Genomic DNA, 23,240 nt, shown 5'->3' on the forward strand with positions numbered 1-23,240 from the left:
TGGCAGTGGTCATGGCCTCTTCCCATACAAGATGCAATTAGGTGATTTTCTTCACTTTGGGGACTCTGCACAGCAGTTTTAACAATCATGCTCTGGTTGGTTCATCAGGAACTAAACCTCATGGCTAAATTCCAACACAGACTAATCTTGTAATCTTGTCCTTAATTCTCTATATAGTGAGTGTTGGAGAAGGTTTCCAGACTTCTTCAAACTAATCCAAGGGTACAATAAGAAAAGACAACATGAGGAATGCAGCTGTAGGTGTTTGTTGTATTCTGAAATTTTTAGGTTAGAATAGATGGTTCCTGGGTTACCAGAAAACATGTGTGGGTTTACCAGGAACCTCATGATGGAGGTGGGGGTTGGTACACTCCCACTCCCCTACCTTTCCACACACCAGCGTTTGGCTGAACAAAATTGACAACCTAGATCATTCAACAGATGATATAGATCTCCCTTCCTCAAGGGCTCTTGTCCCCAAATCACAAGCAAATCTAGTAATTCATAGAACTTTGCTGTAGATTGGTGTGAATGTTCTAGCTGTTTTATATCATTCTAGTTGTTTAGGACATGTAGCCACCTTTTTGAATATTGTAAATTACCTTTTGGCATCAGGGTAGTGCTAGACTCCTAAGATAAGCTGGGAAATGTTCCTGCCTCTTCTATTTTTTGGGAAGAGATTATGTAGAATTGGTGGTGTTTTTTATTTAAATGTTTTTTATTTAAATGTTTGGTGGAATTCACCAGTGAAACCATCCAGGCCTGAAGATTTTTTTAAAAAAGACTTAAAATCTGAATGCCTGGCTAGCTTAGTTGGTGGAGCATGACCTCTTGTTCTTGGGGTTGTGAGTTTGAGCCTCATGTTGGAGAGAGTTTACATTAAAAAAAAAAAAAAGATCTGAAGTCACTTATTACATTTTTTTAATTGACAGAGAACTATTCAATTTTTTTCTTCCTGGGTCAGTTTTAGTAGATTGTGGCTTTCAAGAAATTGGTCCAATTCGGGGTGCCTGGGTGGCTCAGTTGATTAAGCATCCAACTTTGGCTTAGGTCATGATCTCACAGTTCGTGAGTTCAAACCCTGTGTTGGGCTCTATGCTGACAGCTTAGAGCCTGGATCCTGCTTCCGATTCTGTGTCTCCCTCTCTCTCTGCTCCTCCCCTGCTCACTCTCTGTGTCTCTCTCAAAAATAAATAAATATTAAAAAAAATAAAAAAATTTTAAAATAAATTGGTTTCTTTCAATGGGGTTGTTGAATTTATATGCATAGGGTTTATAGTATTTCTTATTACCCCTTTAGTATTTGTAGAGTTTAGTGATATCCCTTCCTTCATTATTAATATTGCTAGTTTTTGTTTCTCCTGTTTTCTTCTGTCAGTTCGTCAGTTTTATTTATTTTCTTAGAGAATCGGCTCTTGGTTCCATTGATTTCCTTCTATCGATTTTCTGTTCATTATTATTGATTACTATTCTTACTGTTTGCTTCTGTCTGTTTCAAATTTATTTTGTTCTTTTTTCCTCCAGTTGTATTGAGATATAATTGAAATACAGCACTATGTTGTTTAAGCTACATGACCATAATGACTTGACTTATATATTGTGAAATGATTATCACAGTAAATTTAGTTAACATCCATTGTCTATAGATACCAAAAAAAATTTTTTTTCTGTGTAACGAGAACACTTTTTTTTAATGTTTGCTTATTTTTGTTTTTAATGTTCATTTTTTTATTTTCAGAGAGAGATACAGAATGAACAGGAGAGGGATACAGAGAGAGGGAGACAGAGAATCCCAAGCAGGCTCCACATTGTCAGCGCAGAGTCCAATGCGGGGCTCGAACTCGTGACCTGAGGCAAAAGCAAGAGTCAGACGCTTAACCTACTGAGGCACCCAGGCAGGCACCCCTAATGTTTGTTTATTTTTGAGAGAGTGAGAGTGAGTGGGGGAGGAACAAAGAGAAGGGGGACAGAAGATCCCAAGAAGGCTCTCTGCTAACAGCAGAGAGCCCAATGCAGGGCTTGAACTCAGGAACTGTCAGATACTGATCTGAGCTGAAGTTGGATGCTTAACCGACCCAGCCACCCAGGGGCCCCTGTAATGAGAACTCTTAAGATTTCTTTTTTCTTTTCCTTTTTTTTTTTTTAAATGTTTATTTTTGAGAGTGGGTGCAAGTGGGGGAATGGCAAAGACAGCGTGACCAAGGATCTGAAAAAGGGGCTCTGTGCTGACAGCAGTGAGCCCTGATGTGGGGCTTGAACTCAGGAACTGTGAGATGATAATCTGAGCCCAAGTCAATGCTCAACGGACTGTCACCCAGGTACCCCTTAAAATTTATTTTCTTTCTTTTTTTTTTTTTTTTTAATTTTTTTTTTCAACGTTTATTCATTTTTTGGGACAGAGAGAGACAGAGCATGAACGGGGGAGGGGCAGAGAGAGAGGGAGACACAGAATCGGAAACAGGCTCCAGGCTCTGAGCCATCAGCCCAGAGCCCGACGCGGGGCTCGAACTCACGGACCGCGAGATCGTGACCTGGCTGAAGTCGGACGCCCAACCGACTGCGCCACCCAGGCGCCCCAAGATTTATTTTCTTAACAGTTTTCAAATACAGCATACAGTAGTGTTTTTTAAAATAATATTTATTTATTTATTTATTTATTTATTTATTTATTTATTTATTTATTTATTTATTTATGAGAGAGACAGAGACAGAGTGTGAGCAGGGGAGAGGCAAAGAGAGAGGGAGACACAGAATCGGAAGCAGGCTTGAGGCTCTGAGCTGTCAGCACAGAACCCAAAACGGGGCTTGAACTCACGAACTGTGAGATCATGACCCAAGCTGAAGTTGGATGCCCAACCCACTGAACCACCCAGGCACCCCAATAATTTTATTTTTAATGTTTATTTAATTTTGAGAGAGAGTGAAAGAGAATGAGTGGGTGAGGGGCAGAGAGAGAGGATCTGAAGTGGGCTCCGCACTGACAGCCAATAGCCTGATGCAGGGCTTGAACTCATGAACCCTGAAATCGTGACCTGAGCCAAAGTTGGATGCTTAACTAAGCCACCAAGGCACCCAGCAGTGTTAATTATAATAATAATGTTGCACATATTTATTCTTTTTCTAATTTCTTAAGTTGTTAATTTGAGAATTTTCTAATACAAACATTTGAGTGTCTAAATTTCCTTCTAAGCAGTACTTTAGCTACGTCTCACAAATTTTGATGTTTTTCATTTAGTTTAAAATATTTCCTAATCTTCCTTAAGACTTCCTTTTCTAACCTATAGGTTACATATAATAAAATATTTGGTTATTCCCAGATATTGTATTAATTATTTCTAGTTTAATTCCATTATAGTCAGAGAACATACTTTGTTTGACTTGAATCTTTTTAAATTTCATAAGCTTTGTTTTATGGTCTGGATATGGTTTGTCTTGAATGAATATTCCATGTTCATTTGAAGAAAATGTGTATTCTGCTTTTTTGAGTGGAGTGTTCTATAAATTTCTATAAATGTCAATTAGATTCACTTGATTGCTACTGATGTTAAATTTTATATCTTTGCTGGTTTTCTTGCTCTTTGTTCTGTCAACATGAGAGGAATGCTGAAGTCTCTATAATTGTGGGTTTATTTCTCCTTTCATTTCCATCAGTTTTAATTTTATTATTTCATTTCATTTTTAGAGAGAGAGATAGAGTGTACAAGTGGAGGAGAGGAGGTGGTGGTGGGGAGAATCCCATGCAGGCTCCATGCTGTCAGCACCAAGCCTGATGTGGAGCTTGATCTCACAACTGTGAGATCATGACCTGAGCTAAAATCAAGAGTTGGACATTTAGCTGACTGAGCCACCCAGACGCACGAGGAAATAGATTTTAAATAAATTCTTTGTGTTCAAGTCTACTTTGATATTAGTATAGCTACTCCAACTTTCTTTTGGTTAGTGGCTGCCTGGTGTTACTCTTTCCGTCCTTTAACTTTTTTTTTTTTAAACCACTTTATTGAGGAATGATTGACATGCACAAAGCTATACATATTTAATGTACCCAACTTGATGAGTTTAAGATGGAGCTGTTTTGGTTTTTAATTTACATTTACATCTGTCATTTAATTATTTGTTTTCTGTTTCTCTGCTTTGTTCCTTTGTTTCTTCTTTACTGCTTTCTTTTCAGGTGGACTATTTTTCACTAATTTATTGCGGTTTTGACTATTCTCTTTGTATGGCTTCATTAATGCTTGTTCTAAGGATTACAGTATGTATACTTTACCTAGTTTACTTAGAAACCTTCTACCATATAGGTCCCTTTATCTTTCCTCTATGGTATGGTTGTCATATTATATCTACACACATTGAAAACATTACCAGAGAAGCTTGTAATTTTTGTTTTCAACCATCAACAATTTTAAGTATTCAAGAGGAAGACAACATTTGTTGATATTTACCCAGATGTTACTATTTCTGTTGCTTTTTGATTTGCACCTGTTTTTGATTCACATTTCCCTGATGATTAGTGATGTTGAGCTCCTTTTCATGTGCTTGATGGCCGTCTGTATGTTTTCTTTGGAAAATATCTTTTCAGGTCTTTTGGCATTTTTTTATTTAAAAAAATTTTTGTTAATGTTTATTTATTTTTGATAGAGAGAACACAAGGTGGGGAGGAGAAGAGAGAGAGGGAGACACAGAATTCGAAGCAGGCTCCAGGCTCTGAGCTGTCAGCACAGAACCTGACATAGGCTCGAACTCACAGACCATGAGATCATGACCTCAGCTGAAGTCACTTGCCTAACCGACTCAGCCACTCAGGTGTCCCTCTTTTGGCATTTTTTAAAACCAGATTGTTTGTTATTGAGTTGTAGAAGTTCTTTATATTTTGGATGTCAGCCCTTCATTAGATATATGATTTGTAAATATTTTCTTCCATTTAGTAAGTTGTCTTTTCATTTTGATGCAGAAGCTTTTTAGTTTGATATACTTTGAATTATTTATTTTTGCTTTGGTGTCAGGATTCAAAAAATCATTCTGAAGACCTTTGTCAAGGAGCTTAGCACCTGTTTTCTTCTAGGAACTTTATGGTTTTGGGTCTTATGTTCAAGCCTTTATTTTGAGTTAAGTTTTGTGTATGGTGTAAGATAGTGGCAGTTTTCCCAACACCATTAATTGAAGACACTGTCCTTTCCCCATTGTAAATTCTAGGCTCCTTTGTCACAGATTAATTGGCCACATATTCATGGGTTTATTTCTGGGCTCACTACTCTGTTTCATTGATCAATGAGTCTTTTTTTTTTTTTTTTTATGCCAATACCATACTAATCGACTACTATAGTTTTGTAATAGAATTTGAAATCCGGAAGTGTGAGGCCTTCTTCTTTCGCAAGATTGCTGTGACTATTTGGGGTCTTTTGTGGTTTCATTCTCTTTCTGTTATTCTGGGATTTCAGTGACATGAATGTTAGACCTTGCGCTACAGATCCTTGAGGCTTGGCTCTTTCTTTTTCCTATGTTTTTCTCTTTTTTTTTTTTTTTTTCCTGGTTGGATAATTTCTGTTGCTTTATCTTCAAGGTCATAGAATTTTTCTTCTGTCATCTCTATTCTTCTATTGAGGCCATCCAGTTAGGTTTTTTTTTTTGGTTATTGTATTTTTCTTTTTTTTTTTTTTTTAATTTTTTTTTTTCAACATTTATTTATTTTTGGGACAGAGAGAGACAGACCATGAACGGGGGAGGGGCAGAGAGAGAGGGAGACACAGAATCGGAAACAGGTTCCAGGCTCTGAGCCATCAGCCCAGAGCCTGACGCGGGGCTCGAACTCACTGACCGCGAGATCGTGACCTGGCTGAAATCGGACGCTTAACCGACTGCGCCACCCAGGCGCCCCGGTTATTGTATTTTTCAATCTAAGATTTTCATTTGGTTCTATTTTACAACTTATTTGCCTGCTGAAATTTTATGTTACATTCATTTAATCCTTCTTGGAACATGGTTATGATAGCTAGTCTCTGATATTTACAACATTGGGGTCATCTTGATACTGGCATCTGTTCAGTGACCTTTTCCCTTGTTAGTTGAGTTTTCTTGATTCTTCAGATGTTCAGTTATTCTGGACACTTTGAATATTATGAGTCTCTGGTTTTGTTTACATCCTATAGAGAATGATTTGTGGTTTTGTTTTAGTGTGCATTTGACCCAGTTAGGTTCAGGCCACAAGATCCAACCAGCCTTCTTCTGTGGGCTGTGGTTCTAAAGTCAGTCCAGTTTTCAAGGCCTCAGTAGTACTGTTTGGCTATATACTGTGCAAGCTGTTATTCAGAAGCCTGGCTAGTGGTTCTACCTCCTAGTTTAGTTTTTAAGACCTTTGATATGTTATTTAGGGTCAGATCCACATGTTACAGTTTAGGGATGAGCCCAGGAGTTCATGTATAACTTTATGGGGTCTGTTTCTCTAGAAATTTCCTTTGCAAATTTCACCAATACTATGGGTCACAGCTCTGGCCCCACTTTCCTGATCCTCTGTCTGGAAAGCTGGGCTTCATTATCCCTCCTTTGCTATGTCCTTCCCTCAACTGAATCTATCTTGGGGGCCAAGAGAATAGACAAAAAGAAATAATAATAATAATCAACAGGGTTTCCTGTCTGTATTTTCTCCACACTACCAAGCACTTTTGGAACAGGGTTCTTATGGTTAAAGAGGATCCTTTTCTTTCTAAGGAATGCCTGCCTGGCAGACTTGGTTTTGTCTGGAGGCTATGGCATGAGAGAGAGGAAAAAACCCAGGAGACTTTTCCCACTCTCTGTCCTTTCTTCCTCTTGGCTGCCCCCCCTCCCCGCCCCCGAAACACACACACACTCCCCTACCTCAGACTCAAAAGAGAAGGTGCTTCTCTTGGAACCTTTTCTGTTCGTGCTTGGTATATGTTTGTTAGCATTTGGGCTACCTTTGATTACAGGATAGGAGATGGGAGGAAAGAAAACGACTAGGAAATAGCACCAGATTATTTGTGCTTTTTAAGTTCTGATTTCCTTTTCTAATCTGTCTGCTGCCACTTACACCCTGAGCAACCCTCAGGTGCTGCATACATTCTGTCCAGGGATTTTAGTTACCTTCAGTGGAAGGGATAGGGTGGAGTGTATTTATCTAATCCTTTTTTTTTTTTTTTTTTGGAGAGAAAGTGTGCAGGTGGAGGAGAAGGGCGGAGGAAAGGAGGGGGAGAGAGAGATACAGAGAAGGGGGGGCGGGGAGAGAATACCAAGCAAGCTCCACGCTCAGTGTGGAGCTGGACGCAGGGCTTGATCCTACAACTTTTGGACCATGACTTGAGCCAAAATCAAGAGTCAGACACTCAACCGACTGAGCCACCCAGGTGCCCCCTTACTTAATCTTAACCAGAACCCTGTGCATTACTTTTTAACATTGCATTTAGTGGACTCTGTGTAATGATGATGCTACCAAATGTTAAAACCTTTTCCATAGCTGTTTCTGAGGCAGGCATTGTTGTAAATTCTGTATGTGTTTTAATTAATTTAATTTTTTAAAATTGATTTGATTTTTAGACAATTCTATGAGATAGAGACTATTACCTCCACTTTACATTTGGGGAAAGTGAGGCATTGCAAAGTTAAGGAACATGCAGGGAGGACATATAACTAGGCAAGTGGTAAGACCAGAGTTATAACCCAGTCAGTATAACTGTCTCCAGCGTCTCCATCATAACCACCAGACTAATACTATCTCTATTTCACTGTGTTGTAAATTACCTGAGAAAATGAACAGGATCTCTTCTAGTAACTCCACACCCACTGGGATTCTTTAAACTTTACTGAAATGATTGTCAGCTATTTAACTTTCTTAAGATGGGCTTTATTAATTACATTAAAATTTTTATTTTTCTCCTGATTCTGGCTTACTTTAATAGATTTTGATGAAGACGAGGCTTGTTACTTGTTTTAAAAAGTATGAAATTCACTATACAGTTTATTTGCAGGTTAAAACTTTGTTATGTATGATGCACCCTTTCCATAAAGCAGTTTTCCTTATGACTAGAGGACTTCTGTTACATATATAACTTACTGATTTATAGCATTTGGGTAGTTCTAGGAATCCTCCTTTTGATTTAGTAATAGAAACCTATTTTGAGATTTGAAGGAAACTTTTTGTAATTTCTTTTTGAATAGCTATACATGGACACACAGAAGGGCACATGCAGCAGAAAATAGAGGTCTTCTTCTCATTCTATTTCTTAAATACCCATTTTTTTCCCAGAAAGAGGGAAAGAAACTTTTAAATATAGAAAATCACTTTCTTTATGAAAAGTATTTAAGTTAGAAAAGTAAAAATAAAAAAAAGTTGAAACGTCTAGAGACCAACAAGTAGAATATATCAAGGCCTGAAAACGTGACTGTATGCTAATTTTCCCTACTCATGCTTTTGACTTTAGAACCTGCTTTAGCCCATGTGAAGATTAGTAGTCTTTTTATATAAAGACACAGGTGTTATTAAAGATTTATGGTGGACCCTTGATGTTTGTGGGAAATAAATCCAGACATATTAGTGACTTGACAAGTTAGCAGAAACTATATTTGCTAAAGGTCTCCAGCACTGATTTCTTTTGGGGTCCATTTTCACATTATTACTGTGTCGTGATAATTTCTGAGTATCTGAGTGAAAATAAACCGTGGTATATGGTCTTTGAGGGTTTGACTAGGGATGTTCATTAGCAAATCGTTTTACAGACAAGCAAGTTGAGTTTTTCTTCAGTAGTTCTTTGGATATAGATTTATAAAACCTTTATTAAAGTACTTTTAATGAAAGGTGTAGTGAATGTAGGAAATAATCATTACAGACCTTTTGAAATGAATTTTCTTCAAGAATGGAGGTTAGCAGAGATGAGAGTTTTCAGGCTCCTAATTGAAATTGTGGGTTTGAGAACATTTTAATCCTCAAGAGTTATCTTTATAAAGGAGATTGCTGCAGAGTAGCTCTACTGGTATTAGCAGGCAGTAAGGATTAATTAGTTGTTCAAAATGAGTTGAATTGGAATGACAGGCATTTAATTAGTAGTAACAGAGTTCCCTATGCCATTATGCTTTTAAAAAGTTCTTATTTGATGGGGCGCCTGGGTGGCGCAGTCGGTTAAGCGTCCGACTTCAGCCAGGTCACGATCTCGCGGTCCGTGAGTTCGAGCCCCGAGTCGGGCTCTGGGCTGATGGCTCAGAGCCTGGAGCCTGTTTCCGATTCTGTGTCTCCCTCTCTCTCTGCCCCTCCCCCGTTCATGCTCTGTCTCTCTCTGTCCCAAAAATAAATAAAAAACGTTGAAAAAAAAATTAAAAAAAAAAGTTCTTATTTGGAGAATTTTCATCTGTTAAATTTAGTTTTCGTAGCCTAATGTCAAAGAAAACAATGTCTTTCGGTGAGTTTTTTTTTTTAATTTTTTTTTCAACGTTTATTTATTTTTGGGACAGAGAGAGACAGAGCATGAACGGGGGAGGGGCAGAGAGAGAGGGAGACACAGAATCGGAAACAGGCTCCAGGCTCTGAGCCATCAGCCCAGAGCCCGACTCGGGGCTCGAACTCACGGACCGCGAGATCGTGACCTGGCTGAAGTCGGACGCTTAACCGACTGCGCCACCCAGGCGCCCTTGTCTTTCGCTGAGTTTTAATGTTACCACCCAAAAAGAGCTATTTTAAAATCCATTTTTCTCCTCTTTGGGGTGTTCTATGTATCCTACTATGTAAAACCTACCAACAGTTCACTTGAAAAGTAAGCTAGCCACCTCCAGTCCCCACAAGGCAAACCTGATTGCTTGCCAAATTAACATAATTTAACAACATTAATAACAAAACAAAAGTACACTGGCAATTTTAACACTAAAACCCAGAGACTTGCTTTCCTAGACCCTTAGATTCAGGAGTAGTCTTCAGCTGAGAAGTATGTCAAGAGTGTCTCTGCTGGCAGGCAATGCTTGAGTGGTTTGTAAGGACGAGGACAGCAGTTAAGAGTTAAATATTGTATCTTATGGGTTGGAGTGGGTCTTTTTGCCTCAGATGAAAGGAATGCACTTGTTATTAAAGGCCTGCTCTTTGCGAGCGGGAACTCCTATCTACAGTAGCTTTGGGAACTCAGGAAAGAAGAAAAGCAAAAGGTTGGGAGTGGTAAACACTTGAAGTAATGAAGAAGTGAACTAGCTATAGGTACTTAAGTGGCAGTAAGGAGAGAGGTAGAACCTTTGCATTCTGAGTAAAAGGGTTGTTCAAAGTTGTATGTATCTATATATAATCTAAAGTGATATAGCTGGGACCGGAATTTAGATTTCCTTACTGATATTCAAGTAGCACAGTAGTTAGGTTATCTGCAGAAGCTGCCGATTTAAAATGATCTTTAGATGTTTAAATGTCACTGTTTCAGAGAGGCCTTTCTAGATACCCAGTCACCTCATACTGTCTCCTTTGTTTTAAATAGTCTATATTCATTGTGTGGTATTTTTTAGGTTTCCTAGTTTCTTTTCCTTCCTTCTGTTTGAATGAGTGAGTAAATAAATGAGTAAAAACACAGGCAAAGTAGCTTTGTGGGTTTATAGGACAATAGAGGAAAGGTGAACAGTATAGGTGTTTGTGAGTCAGTACAACACACAGTCATTGTCTTTGTATGCTGTTGATGATTGGATCATGTGTGAAATAGGCTTTTATTTTTATTTTAATTTTTTTAATGTTTATTTTTTGACAGAGAGAGAGAGAGAGATCGAGACAGAGTGTGGGCAAGGAAGGGGCAGAGAGAGAGATGGAGACACAGAATCTGAAGCAGGCTCCAGGCTCTGAGCTGTCAGCCCGGACAGAGCCCAACACAGGGCTCGAACTCACAGACTGCGAGATCATGACCTGAGCCGAAGTCGGGTGCTTAACTGACTAAGCCACCCAAGTGCCCCTATTTTTATTTTATTTTGAAAGTTTTATTTATTTAAGTAATCTCTCCACCCTACGTGGGACTCAAGCTTGTTGCTTAACTGTATTTTAAGAAGCTTGTGAATAAAACACAACATCATAAACATTAGAGGTAGAACTGAATTTGGACCTACTCTTGCAGTTCCCTCTTCTTCTAGATAAGATAGCTTCATTCCAAAGGTAAAATGACTTGCATGTGGTTAGTAAGTAGCATAACTGGTAATAAGATTCCCTGGCTTAGAGGATAGTCTTCTTTTTACTATTTTATTTTGCCTCAATCTATTTTGTCCAACCAAATTCCAGGAATATTGCCTTGAGACTTTGGCTTATGGATGACAACAGTTGCATCCATCATCACAGAATCAGTGAGTGCTACTTGTATCCTACTTATTAAGTGCTAAGAACAGTTCTTGGTGTTATTTAAGTGTTAAATTTAAGTAAATAGAATGATACACTGCTAAGTAGTATATTTTTTAAGCATTGATTTGCTTCCTAAATTGCCAGTCTCATTTTAGTGGCATAGAAATAAGTATTCCCAGTTATCTAGAAAACAGTTGCTGAGTAGTTTAGTCATTAAGCACAAGCTTTGAAAAGTGAGGAGTAAGATTTGACACTTGGAAAGAAGTAGAAAATGCTTCCAAGTGTATAAAGTAGTTATACCACAAAATCCATGCATCACAGTTATTATTTATTACTTATTTAAACATTTATTAAACATATTTCTGTGTTCAAGACATTTGGGATTAAAAACTTAAAAGACTTTGGACTTCAAGCGTATTACAAAGCTGTAATCATCAAGACAGTATGGTACTGGCACAAAAACAGACACTGAGATGAATTGAACAGAATAGAGAACCCAGAAATGGACCCACAAATGTATGGCCAACTAATCTTTGACAAAGGAGAAAAGAATATTCAATGGAATAAAGACAGTCTCTTCAGCAAGTGGTGCTGGGAAAACTGGACAGCGACATACAGAAGAATGAACCTGGACCTCTTTTTTACACCATACACAAAAATAAACTCACATTGGATGAAAGACCTCAATGTAAGACAGGAAGCCATCAAAATCTTTGAGGAGAAAGTAGGCAAAATCCTCATTGAGCTCAGCTGCAGCAGCTTCTTCCTCAACAGGTCTCCAGAGGCAAGGGAAACAAAAGCAAAGATGAACTATTGGGACCTCATCAAAATAAAAAAGCTTCTGCACAGCAAAGGAAACAGTCAGCAAAACTAAAAGGCAACCGCTGGAAAAGGAGGAGATATTTACAAGTGCCATATCAGATAAAGGGTTAGTATCCAAAATCTATAAAGAACTTATTCAACTCAACACCCAAAAAACAATCCAGTGAAGAAATGGGGGACACTTCTCTCAAGAAGACATCCAGATGGCCAACACACACATGAAAAAGTGCTCAACATCACTCATCATCAGGGAAATACAAATCAAAACCTCAATGAGGTACCACCTTACACCTATCAGAATGGCTAACATTAACAAGTCAGGCAACAACAGATGTTGGCGAGGATGCAGAGAATTTCTTTTGCACTGCTGGTGGGAATGCACACTGGTCCAGCCACTCTGGAAAAACAGTATGGAGGTTCCTCAAAACGTTAAAAATAGAACTACCCTATGACCCAGCAATTGCACGACTAGGTATTTATCCAAGGGATACAGGTGTGCTGTTTGGAAGGGACACGTGCACCCCAGTGTTGATAGCAGCGCTCTCGACGATAGCCAAAGTATGGAAAGAGCCCAAATGTCCATTGATGGATGAGTGGATAAAGAAGATGTGGTGTGTGTGTGTGTGTGTGTGTGTGTGTGTGTGTGTATACACATGTACATACAATGGAGTATTAACTCAGCAATCAAAAACAACGAATCTTGCCATTTGCAGCTACATAGATGGAACTAGAGGGTATCATGCTAAGGGAAATTAGTCAGAGAAAGACAGATATCATAAGACTTCACTCATACGAGGACTTTAAGATACAAAACAGATGAACTTAAGGGAAGGGAAGCAAAAATAATATTAAAACGGGACAACATATAAAAGACTCCTAAATATGGAGAACAAACAGAGGGTTACTGGAGGGGGTTGTGGGAGGGGGGATGGGCTAAATGGGTAAGGGGCATTAAGGAATCCACTCCTGAAATCATTGTTGCACTCTATGCTAACTAACTTGGATGTAAATTTAAAAAATAAAACCAAAAACTCAAAAGACTTGGGGCGCCTGGGTGGCTCAGTTCGTTAAGTGTCCAATTTCAGCTCAGGTCATGATGTCATGGTTCGTGGGTTTGAGCCCTGCATCGGACTCTGTGCTGACAGCTCAGAGCTTAGAGCTTGCTTACTTCAGATGCTGTTTTTCTCTCTCTGCTCCTTCCCAACTCGAGCTCTGTCTCTTGCCCTCAAAAATAAACATTTTTAAAAAAATTAAAAAATTCAAAAGACTTGATGACCTAATTTGCAGCCGTTGCAGGTTAGCAACTGAATTAGAAAAAAGTTATTGTTAGCTTCTGCCACCATTGAGAAGTATTGGTGAGGAAAGAGCTGAAGAAACATCCAAGAAAGTTTAGGGGCACCACCCCAGTATACTGCAGACCACCCCCCTCCATCATTTTATCTTTGAGTGGGTGCTGTAATTGATGTTCATAATCATTAAATTTTATTGCCAGAAGGGCCCTTACAGGTTATCTAACTTAGTTGTCTTGTTTTACATTTGGAAAGTGACCTTCAAATACCAAGAACACATTAAATCATGTTCCATATATTGTATGTGAGAAGTTAGCCAACTATGTGTGCATCTTAGAAAGCTTTCTATGCAAGCTAGTTTAAAAGTTTTGGTATTTAAAAAGTTTAGCTACCATTTTTGGCTGCTTCATTATATAGCACATCTTTTTCCTAATGATACCAAACAAATGAGGCATTATCTCACATAGATCTCACTTCAGACATTAATTAAAGGTTATTACAATACATAAAATTACAGTGGAAATCTTTAAGAAAAACAGAATCACCCACTATTGCTATGTGACCTTGGGATTTATTTCCTGTTCTATAAAATGATACTGGTAATTGCCTCTTCTTAACAGCAATGAGTTTTAAAGTTGTGGTAAAATACTCAAAACAGAAAATTTACCATCGTAACCCTTCTTAAGTGTACAGTTAGCTCAGTAGGTATTAAGTGCATTCACCTTGTTGTGTAACCGTCACCAGCATCCATCTATAGAACTTTTTTTTTTTAATCTTTCCAAGCTGAAATTCCATACCCACTAAGCAATAACTCTATTTCCTCCTTCTCCCTAGCCTTTGGCAAACACCATTCTACTTTCTGTCTTTGCAAATTTAACTATTCTAGGTTCCTAAGTAGAGTCATATAATATTTGTCTTTTTGTATCTAGCTTATTTCACAGTATAATATCTTCAATGTCATCTGTGTTTTAACAGGAATAAGGTTTTTAAGGCAGAGTAACACTACATTGTAGGAATAGACCACATTTTGTTTATTCATTCATTTACCAGTGGCACTTGGCTTTCTTCCATCTTTTGGCTCTTATGGATAATACTGCTGTGAACGTGGGTATACAGATACAATTTTGAGTCCCTACTTTCAGTGCTTTTTGGTATATAACCAGAAGTGGAATTCCTGGATCATGTGGTAATTCTATTTCAAAAATTTTCAGGAATTATTATACTGGTTTTCATAGTAGTTGTACCATGTTATGTTCCTGCAACAGTGCACCAGGACATAGCTCCATATGCTCACTGTAGTTTGTTGTTTTGTTTTTTGATAATAGCCATCTTAATAGGTTTGGGGTGGTATCTTCATGGTTTTGATTTGTATTTCCCTAATAATTAGTGATGTTGAGCATCTTTTCTGTCCTTATTAGCTATTTGTGTATTTCCTTTGGAGAAATGTCTTTTCACGTTCTTTGCCCATTAAAACAGATTTTTGGGTAATATTTTTTAAGAGCAGTTTTAGGTTTACAACATAATTGAGGAGGGGACGGTATAGAGATTTCCTGTATACCTCTTGCCCCTACACTTACAGCTTTACCTGTTATCAACATCCCACACCAGAGTGGTACATTTGTTACAATTGATGCATTTACACTGGCACATCATGATCACCCAAGGTCGTAGCTTTACATTATTTTTCACTCTTTGCGTTGTACATTCTGTAGATTTGGACAAATGTGTAATGACATGTATCCATCATTATGGTATCATGCAGAGTATTTTTACTGCCTGAAAATCCTCTCTCTGTGCTCTGCCTATTCATTTCTTCCCCACCCCCAACTCCTGTTAACCACTGATCTTCTTACTGTTTCCATAGTTGTGCCTTTTTCAGAATATTTTTGGAGTCATATTTTTAGTCATTTTGTTGGAATCATATAGAGTACGCAGTCCTCCCAGATAGAGTCTTTCATTTAGATATGTTTTTAATATTCCTCCATGTCTTTTTGTGGCTTGGTAGCTTGTTTATTTTTAGTTTTGAATAATACTCCATTTCTTGGATATGCCACAGTCTATTTATATACTTAACTGGAGGACATCTTGGTTGCCTCCAGTTTTTAGCAGTTATGCGTAAAGATGCTGTACGCATTAATGTGCAGATTTTTGTGTGGACTTCAGTTTTAAACTTCTTTGGATAAATACGAAGGAGAATGATTGCTGGATTGGAGAGTATATTGAGAGTATATTTGGTTTTGTAAGAAACTACCCACCGTGGCTGTACCATTTTGCATTCCTTCTTGCTTCCACCATGGCTGTACCATTTTGCATTCCTACCAGTAATGAATGAGAGTTCCTGTTGCTTCACATCCTTAGCAGCATTTGGTGTTGTCAGTGTACAGATTTTGGCCACTCATTGATAAGCGTATAGTGGTATCTCATTGTTTCAGTTTGCATTTCGCTGATGACGTATGATTGCAGCATCTTTTTGTATGCTTATGTATGCTTATGTATGCTTATATGCCATCTTTGTATCTTCTTTGGTGATGTATCTGTTAGGGTCAGTGGCTCATTTTTTAAATATTTTTTAATGTTTATTTATTTATTGGGGGGGTGGTGCAGAGAGAAGAAAGGAAAGAGAATCCCAAGCAGGTTCTGCAGTATCAGCACAGAGCCTGACGTGGGGCTGAGATCATGGCTGAAATCAAGAGTGGGATGTTCATACACCCACGTGCCCCATGTGGCTCATTTTTAATTGGATTGTTTCTTTTCATATTGTTGAGGTTTTAAAAGTTCTTTGTATATTTTAGATAACAGTCCTTTATTGGAAGTATCTGTTACAAATATTTTTTCCTGCTCTGTGCCTGTTTACTAACTCTAATTCTAACTCTTGTTCACAGGACAGATTTTAATTTTAATGAAGTCCAGCTTATTGTTGCTATCATGGATAGTGCCTTTGGTGTTGCCTTTGTTCCTTTTTAAATCAGTTTATATTTTTGTTTTTGCATCAAGACTAGTTTTGTATGTAGTTTTGATGTCATGACTTGACTTTCTCATATTAGTCATATGTGAAACTTCTGAGAATTATGTCTAATATAAATGAAAGTAGTGATTGTGGTTAACATTTTTTCTTTCATTTTTTAAATTATCATTTAGTTAAAAATTTTTTAAAGTTTATTTTTGAGAGAGAGAGAGAGAGAGAGAGCGTGCGAGCAAGGGAGGAGCAGAGAGAGAGGGAGACACAGAATCTGAAGCAGGCTTCAGGCTCTGAGCTGTCAGCACAGAGTTGATGTGGGGCTCGAACTCACACACTGTGGGATCATGCCCTGAGCAGAAGATGCTTAACCGACTGAGCCACCCAAGTGCCTCAACATCTTTTTTTTCTGAAATCAGCCTAAATTCCACTGAACGGGATGGGGGAGTGAGGTATAACTTTGGAGTTATGTAGAGGATATTAATTTATAAAATTGGAATTCATTGTGTTTGGGGCTTGTAGACTGTTTTAGAATCATGTGTGGCTAGCATAAGGTCACAACAAACAATTGGCCAGTGTTAGGACCTTGAAAATAGTCCTATTTGTTTAACCATTCCTGTCTTGAGAGATTTCATAATCCTGGGCTGTTTACCTAAAAAGTAAGAGTCAGGTCAACTGAGAAATTAATATTGGGTAAATAAAATATATAAATAGATAAAATTAGTATTAACTGTGACTCATTTGATGTACTTAGTAATTGCAGTCAAGGTAAAGAATACGACAAGAAGCGTGAAAGAGCTGGTAGGAGAATTATGATACTTTCCTGAGGATTTAAAAGATTTGAATGTTTGAGTGGACAAACCATGTGCCTGGAGATGGAGAGATTTGATAGTTAAATATTGTGAATTGATACAGAGCAATCCTTAGAATAGATACAGTTAATATAATTCCATTCAGTATTTTAACTGAAATATGAATTTCTAAAGTTTATTTGGAATGTGAGCAGTGAACCATTCCAAATTCTTGATCTTCTGTGTAGTGTGATACATTGCACAAACAGACTAATGGAAAAGAATTGAGGACTCAGAAATAGAACTGTCTCTGTATGGCATTTGGCAAATCACTTCAAATTAGTTAAGAATGGGTGGATTTTTTTTTTTTTTTTTTTTAAGTAGGCTTTGTGCCCAGCGTGGAGCCCAGTGCAGGGCTTGAATTCACAACCCTGAGATCAAGACCTGAACTGAGATCAAGAGTTGGACTCTTTAAAAAAAAAAAAAAAAAAAGTTTTAATGTTTATTTATTTTTGAGACAGAGACAGAGCATGAGTGAGGGAGGAGAAGAGAGAGAGGGAGACACAGAATCTGAAGCAGGTTCCAGCCTCTAAGCTGTCAGCACAGAGCCTGATGCACGGCTTGAACTCATGAACTGCGAGGTCATGACCTGGGCCGAAGTCAGATGCTTAACTGACTGAGTCACCCAGGCGCCCCAAGAGTTGGACCCTTAACCTACTGAGCCACCGAGGCACCCCAGGAATCCATGCATTTTTAAATGAGGAGTGAGATGATTGAAAAAAGGAGTTTTGCACTGTATAATCAAATTCCAGATGGGTGAACATTTTAAATGTAAAAAAGTCATTCAGTAGCAGAATGTATGGATAAATTGTTGTCTATTACTATAGTGGAATACTCTACAGCAATGAGAATGAACAAACTGCAGGCAGCATAAATAATGTTGAAAGAAATACAAAATATTATGTCGTAAGAGTTTATTAATATGAAGTCCTGGAACAGTAAAAACTACTCTGTAGTGTTAGGAGTCAGAACAGGATTAACTTTTGGGTGAAGAGTAGGAAATAGTGATTCAGATGGGGCAAGATAAAGACTTTGAGGTTCTGGAAATGTTATGTTTTTTTGATGTGGGTAATTGTCTTTAATCCAGTTGTTCATTGTGATTATTTATTGGTCTTCATACTTACGATTTGTGTACTTCTTTGTATGTATATTTAGAAAAAAAAGAGTTATAAAATTAAAAAAAAAGAATAAGTCATTCAAATACTAATAGAAGATACTTCAGTTTTATGACAAGAAGGTCATAAACCAAAAAGAGAACAGAATTGATTACATAAAAGGAAAACCTGTAAAGTGACAAAATAATTTGGGATGCCTGGGTGCCTCAGTTGGTTGAGCATCCAACTCTTGATTTCGGCTCAGGTCATGATTCCAGGGTTATGGGATTGAGCCCCACATTGGGCTCTGTGCTGAGTGTGGGGCCTGCTTAAGATTCTCTTTCTCCCTCTGCCCCACTTCCCTGCTCATGTCCTCTCTCTCTCTCTGTCTCTCTCAAAAAATAACTAAATGAAATAAATAAATAAATAAATAAATAAATAAATAAATAAATAAATAAATAAAATCATCTCTTTAAAAGAAATGGCAAAATATTTTATAAGCCTTGTTACAAGACAGACCTGGAAAAGCTATTCAGCCATGAATTGTAATAGTTATTGTCAAAATAATTTAAATGCTAAAAATGGAAAACTTTGAAGTTTTACTTCTGATTTCCCACTTTGTGTGTTAACATTTACGTACAGGTGGGGAAGTTAATAAATGTTTCTTCATAGTTGTATAATAATTCTTTTTTAAATTTAAGGATATACGTAAAAAATTTTTATTATTTTTTAAATATTTATTTATTTTTGAGAGAGAGAGAGAGAGAGAGAATCTTAAGCAGGCTCCGTTCTGTCAGTGCAGAGCTCAACTTGGGGCTCGATCCCATGAACTGTGAACTCACAACTTGAGCCAAAATCAAGAGTTGGATGCTTACCTGACTTAGCCATCAAGGTGCTCCCAAAATATCTTTTTTTAAATGGGAGAAATGTGTTTGTATGAACAAAATATATCTCTTCAAGAATTAGGGGTATAAAGCATGTTTTTTTTTTTTTTAAGTATTTTTTTAAATTTTGTAATGTATGTTTATTTTTGAGAGAGAGAGACAGAGAGAGAGAGAGAGAGAGAGAGAGAGAGAGAGAGAGAGAGAGAGGGAAAACGTGAGCAGGGGAGGGGCAGACCGAGAAGAAGACATAGAATTTGGAGCAGGTTCCAAGCTGTGAGCTGTCAGCACAGAGCCCGATGCAGGGCTCAAACTCACAGACTGCGAGATCGTGACCTGAGCCGAAGTCGGAGGCTTAACTGACTGAGCCACCCAGGTGCCCCTAAAGCGTGTTTTCTTAAGACATTATTACCACCCCTAAAAAATTAGTTAAATACTAAAATGGTTACAGAAGCATTGTTGATGCCTGAAGCTTATACCATGTTATGAATCTTAATAAATATTGATTAATCTAACTTGAGATGTTTTCTTTTCATTCAGTCAGGTCAATTCAGTGAAGATATGATACCCACAGTGGGCTTCAACATGAGGAAGGTAACTAAAGGTAACGTCACAATAAAGGTATGTTATCTTGCCATACTTGACTTAAATTGTTAGCATACATAGCTAGAAATCTTTGTTTCTTTGTTTTTTACATGCTTATTTGTACTTCTTAACTCATGAATGGGTAAGTTTCGAAAGAATGTAAATCAACTGTTTTGTTTTTTTCTTTTTCTAATAGATCAAAATGTGTAAGTTGAAATGGTTAAGTGCCATAAAAAAAAATTAAACATATGGTTTGGCAGAATAATGTTTAGGGTCTAAATGTTTCTAGGAAATAAAAACCCCATGTTTGAGATCCCTAGTTTGGGATGTAAAGAAAAATAAAAATCCCATGTTTGGGATGTAGTGTTACATTATTTCATGGGTAGTATTTTATATTGAAAGATAATTTATTATTTATAATATTGGTAATTTAGTATTATATTTGTGGTATATATGTGGTAACCTAGTTTTCTCTTTCTTTGTTACTAAGCCCTAAAATTAAAACTATAAAATTGGAAAGTTTATAAAACTATAAACATAATTTTTTTTTACAAAATGTTTATTTATTTTGAGAGAGAGAGCGTGAGGTTGCATGAGCAGGGGGAGGGGCCGAGAGAGAGAGGGAGAATCCTGAGCAGGCTTTGTGCTGTCAGCATGGAGTCTGATGTGGGGCTCAATCCCACGAACTGTAAGATCATGACCTGAGCTGGAATCAACGGTCGGACACTTAACTGACGGAGCCACCCAGGCACCCTTGAACATAAAGTTTAGAATGGCCCCAAGAACTTCTAGATGAAGAGCTTGTTTTATTAGCTCAAGTTTTTCAGGAGTAGTTTGGCTCTAACGTTGTGGAAATAAGCACACCTGCCTAATCTTTCTCTGCCTCTTGTAATTTTTTCCTTCCGTGTATTACTTGAAATATCTTTCTTAAGAATTGTCTTTCTTGGTTTAAAGATTTGGGACATAGGAGGACAACCCCGATTCCGGAGCATGTGGGAACGGTACTGCAGAGGAGTCAATGCCATTGTGTAAGCACTTTTTACAAACGTCAATTTAGGTTTCCAGGAAGAAAAGTTGTTTTTAATACTCAAAGGCTCAATTTTTATTTCACACAATAACTTCCTCAGATATTTTCTTAGTGTAATTCCATTAATATGAAACTTGAAAAAATGAATCATAAATGAGAGTTTTATTTATGTCTTTTGTTTATGCAGTTAAGAGCTGAGGGATAGAAATGTTTTACTGCCATGTTTTAGCACCTAAGAATAGTCTATTTAAAAGTATTTTTGGGTACTGAGCTTCTCTTTATGTAGGCCTTTATTTTGATTAACAGTTTCAGTAGTGTAAATCTTAAAATTAAAAACCTTTATTCCTAATTGTGATCATCAGAGAATTTGGAGAAGACATATTGAAACTGCTTTTTTTTTTTTAAGTTACATGATAGATGCTGCAGATCGTGAAAAGATAGAAGCCTCTCGAAATGAGCTACATAATCTTCTAGATAAACCACAGTTACAAGGAATTCCAGTAAGTATGGAGTTTTTGGTATATTATATGATTATAATATATTATTAGAAGTATAATTCTTTGATTATGTTATGTTCAAAACCAGTAAAATGTCTTCTGTTTTAAAGGCTTAAAAGGCTTATATTTATTGAATATGAGTCATATACTGGGCACTGTGCTATTTATTCATTTCTTAAACTATATGCAGTAGGAGCAGTGCTCAGTCCTGGGGATACAGTAATGAACAGAAGTGAATAGAATCATGCTCCCTGCCATCATGGAGCTTGTGGTTTAGTAGGAAAGGTGGATGCGATGAAATCATTTGAATAGTACAGCTCTGATAAGTGCTGCAAAGGAGAGGTACAAGGGGCCATGAAAGTTGTAAGTTAGAGGAGAGATTTGATCTAGTTTGAGGGAAGAAAGAAGGATTCCCCAAGGAAGTGATGCTTGAGCTGAATCGTGAGGGATATGGAGGCATATGAGGGTTGGTTGGGACGATTGGAGGAGAAGGGAGTTGTAGACAAAGAGAGCGCCTTTGGAAGGAGGAAGCAAGGCACTGAGAGGAGGCCAGTCTCTCTAGAACACACAGCAGAGTGAGAGGGTGGTGAGCTATGAGGCAGCTAGGACACTAGAGGAGGCTGGGCTAGGCTGGGCTGGGCTGGACTGGACTGTGTGGGAGGCTGATGTAACATTTGAAATGATCAGATTTATTATTTAAGTCACTTATTTCAGTTTGAGAGTAGATTCAAGGGTCCAGAAGGACTATAAGGAGGACAGTTTTAGGAAGCTGTTGAAGTTGTACTGCAAATTATAGTACCATGAATTAGGGTGGTAGTAGACAAGATGGTGAGAAGGAAACAGGTATTAGGGATATTTAGGAACACTGTCCTCAGACTTGATAATGGGTTAGAAGAGAAAATGTAAAGAATAATTTCCTAGTTTTCTGGTTCGTGCATTTGTGTGGAGGGTGGTGCCTTTTGTTGAGCCAAGAATGCTGGAAAAGGACCAGGATTTAGCCTCATGACAATGAATGTCAAGGACTTGAGGTGTATTATCTCTGTGAATTCTCAGAACATAATGAGGTTCATGGTTATCCCTGCTTCATAAAAGTTGTTACTTATTCAGGGTTACATGGCAACATTTGTATGTTGTGCAGCCAGGTTTTGAATCCATGTCTATCTGACTTCAAAGCCAATTCTTTATCTCCTGTTTTAAAACCTGGTTCTATATACCGTAAGTAAACGTCAGCCTTAAAGTCATCACGAGTCTTCTTAGTTGCAAGCAAAAGAAAGCTGCCTTAAGCAGAAAGGAATTCATTGAAAGGACATTGGGTAGCTCTGAGAAGGCAGCACATAAGCAGGCTCAGGAAATGGGCTGGAACAAGGAAGCTCAGCAGCTGCCAGATACCCAGACCCACACCACAGAGTAAATCCGGTGACCACATGCAGGTTCTAAACACTGGACGTAATTTTTCTGGTTGGAAAGTCATCTAGGTGATTCTCTTTCCCTGTCAGAATGGGTTCTCCCTCCTGCTTTCTTGTGTAATTGGCTCTTCCTGGAAGGTTTTGGTCAATTCTAGATCTAGCAGAAAGGAAAGCTGGGGAAAAATGATCCACAGAAGCAAGAAGCTCTGTTGGGAGGCAGATTCATATGGTAGGAGGAGGTTTCTTAAATGTAGTAAGAGGTCTAAAATGCTAGGCAACCTCCAAACTGACCACTGATAACAAATGACCGTGATGTTATTTTTAGAAACTCAGGCAGGTCCAGCTTGAGAGCCTGGTGTGACTTAAATAAGAGTATAGAGAGGCATGGGAGTTGGGAAAGGGGAGACAGGCTGACCAAAGATATTGAGGTTTGGCTCTTGGCACTCTGACTCCCTGTAGTGCATTCTCCTGTGAGCCCCTGGTGTCCCTGGCTTTCTGTCCTTTGTGCAGAGTCACAGTCTGGGGCCTAGGAGTACGATTGG

At 37.9% G+C, this 23,240-nt stretch overlaps 1 protein-coding gene across 1 annotated transcript in view; it reads left to right on the forward strand.

The window, feature by feature from the left end:
• The window catches only part of ARL8B (ADP ribosylation factor like GTPase 8B), a 49,944-nt gene that overhangs the window by 16,215 nt on the left and 10,489 nt on the right, over positions 1-23,240 (forward strand). The window contains exons 2-4 of the mRNA XM_047832658.1: positions 19,724-19,804; positions 20,723-20,796; positions 21,202-21,295. Coding sequence (XP_047688614.1) covers positions 19,724-19,804; positions 20,723-20,796; positions 21,202-21,295 — 249 coding nt within the window. The remainder of the gene's footprint in view (positions 1-19,723; positions 19,805-20,722; positions 20,797-21,201; positions 21,296-23,240) is intronic.

This window comes from Prionailurus viverrinus, chromosome A2 (genome assembly GCF_022837055.1).
Source record: "Prionailurus viverrinus isolate Anna chromosome A2, UM_Priviv_1.0, whole genome shotgun sequence".
In the NCBI taxonomy this organism is placed as follows: domain Eukaryota; kingdom Metazoa; phylum Chordata; class Mammalia; order Carnivora; family Felidae; genus Prionailurus; species Prionailurus viverrinus.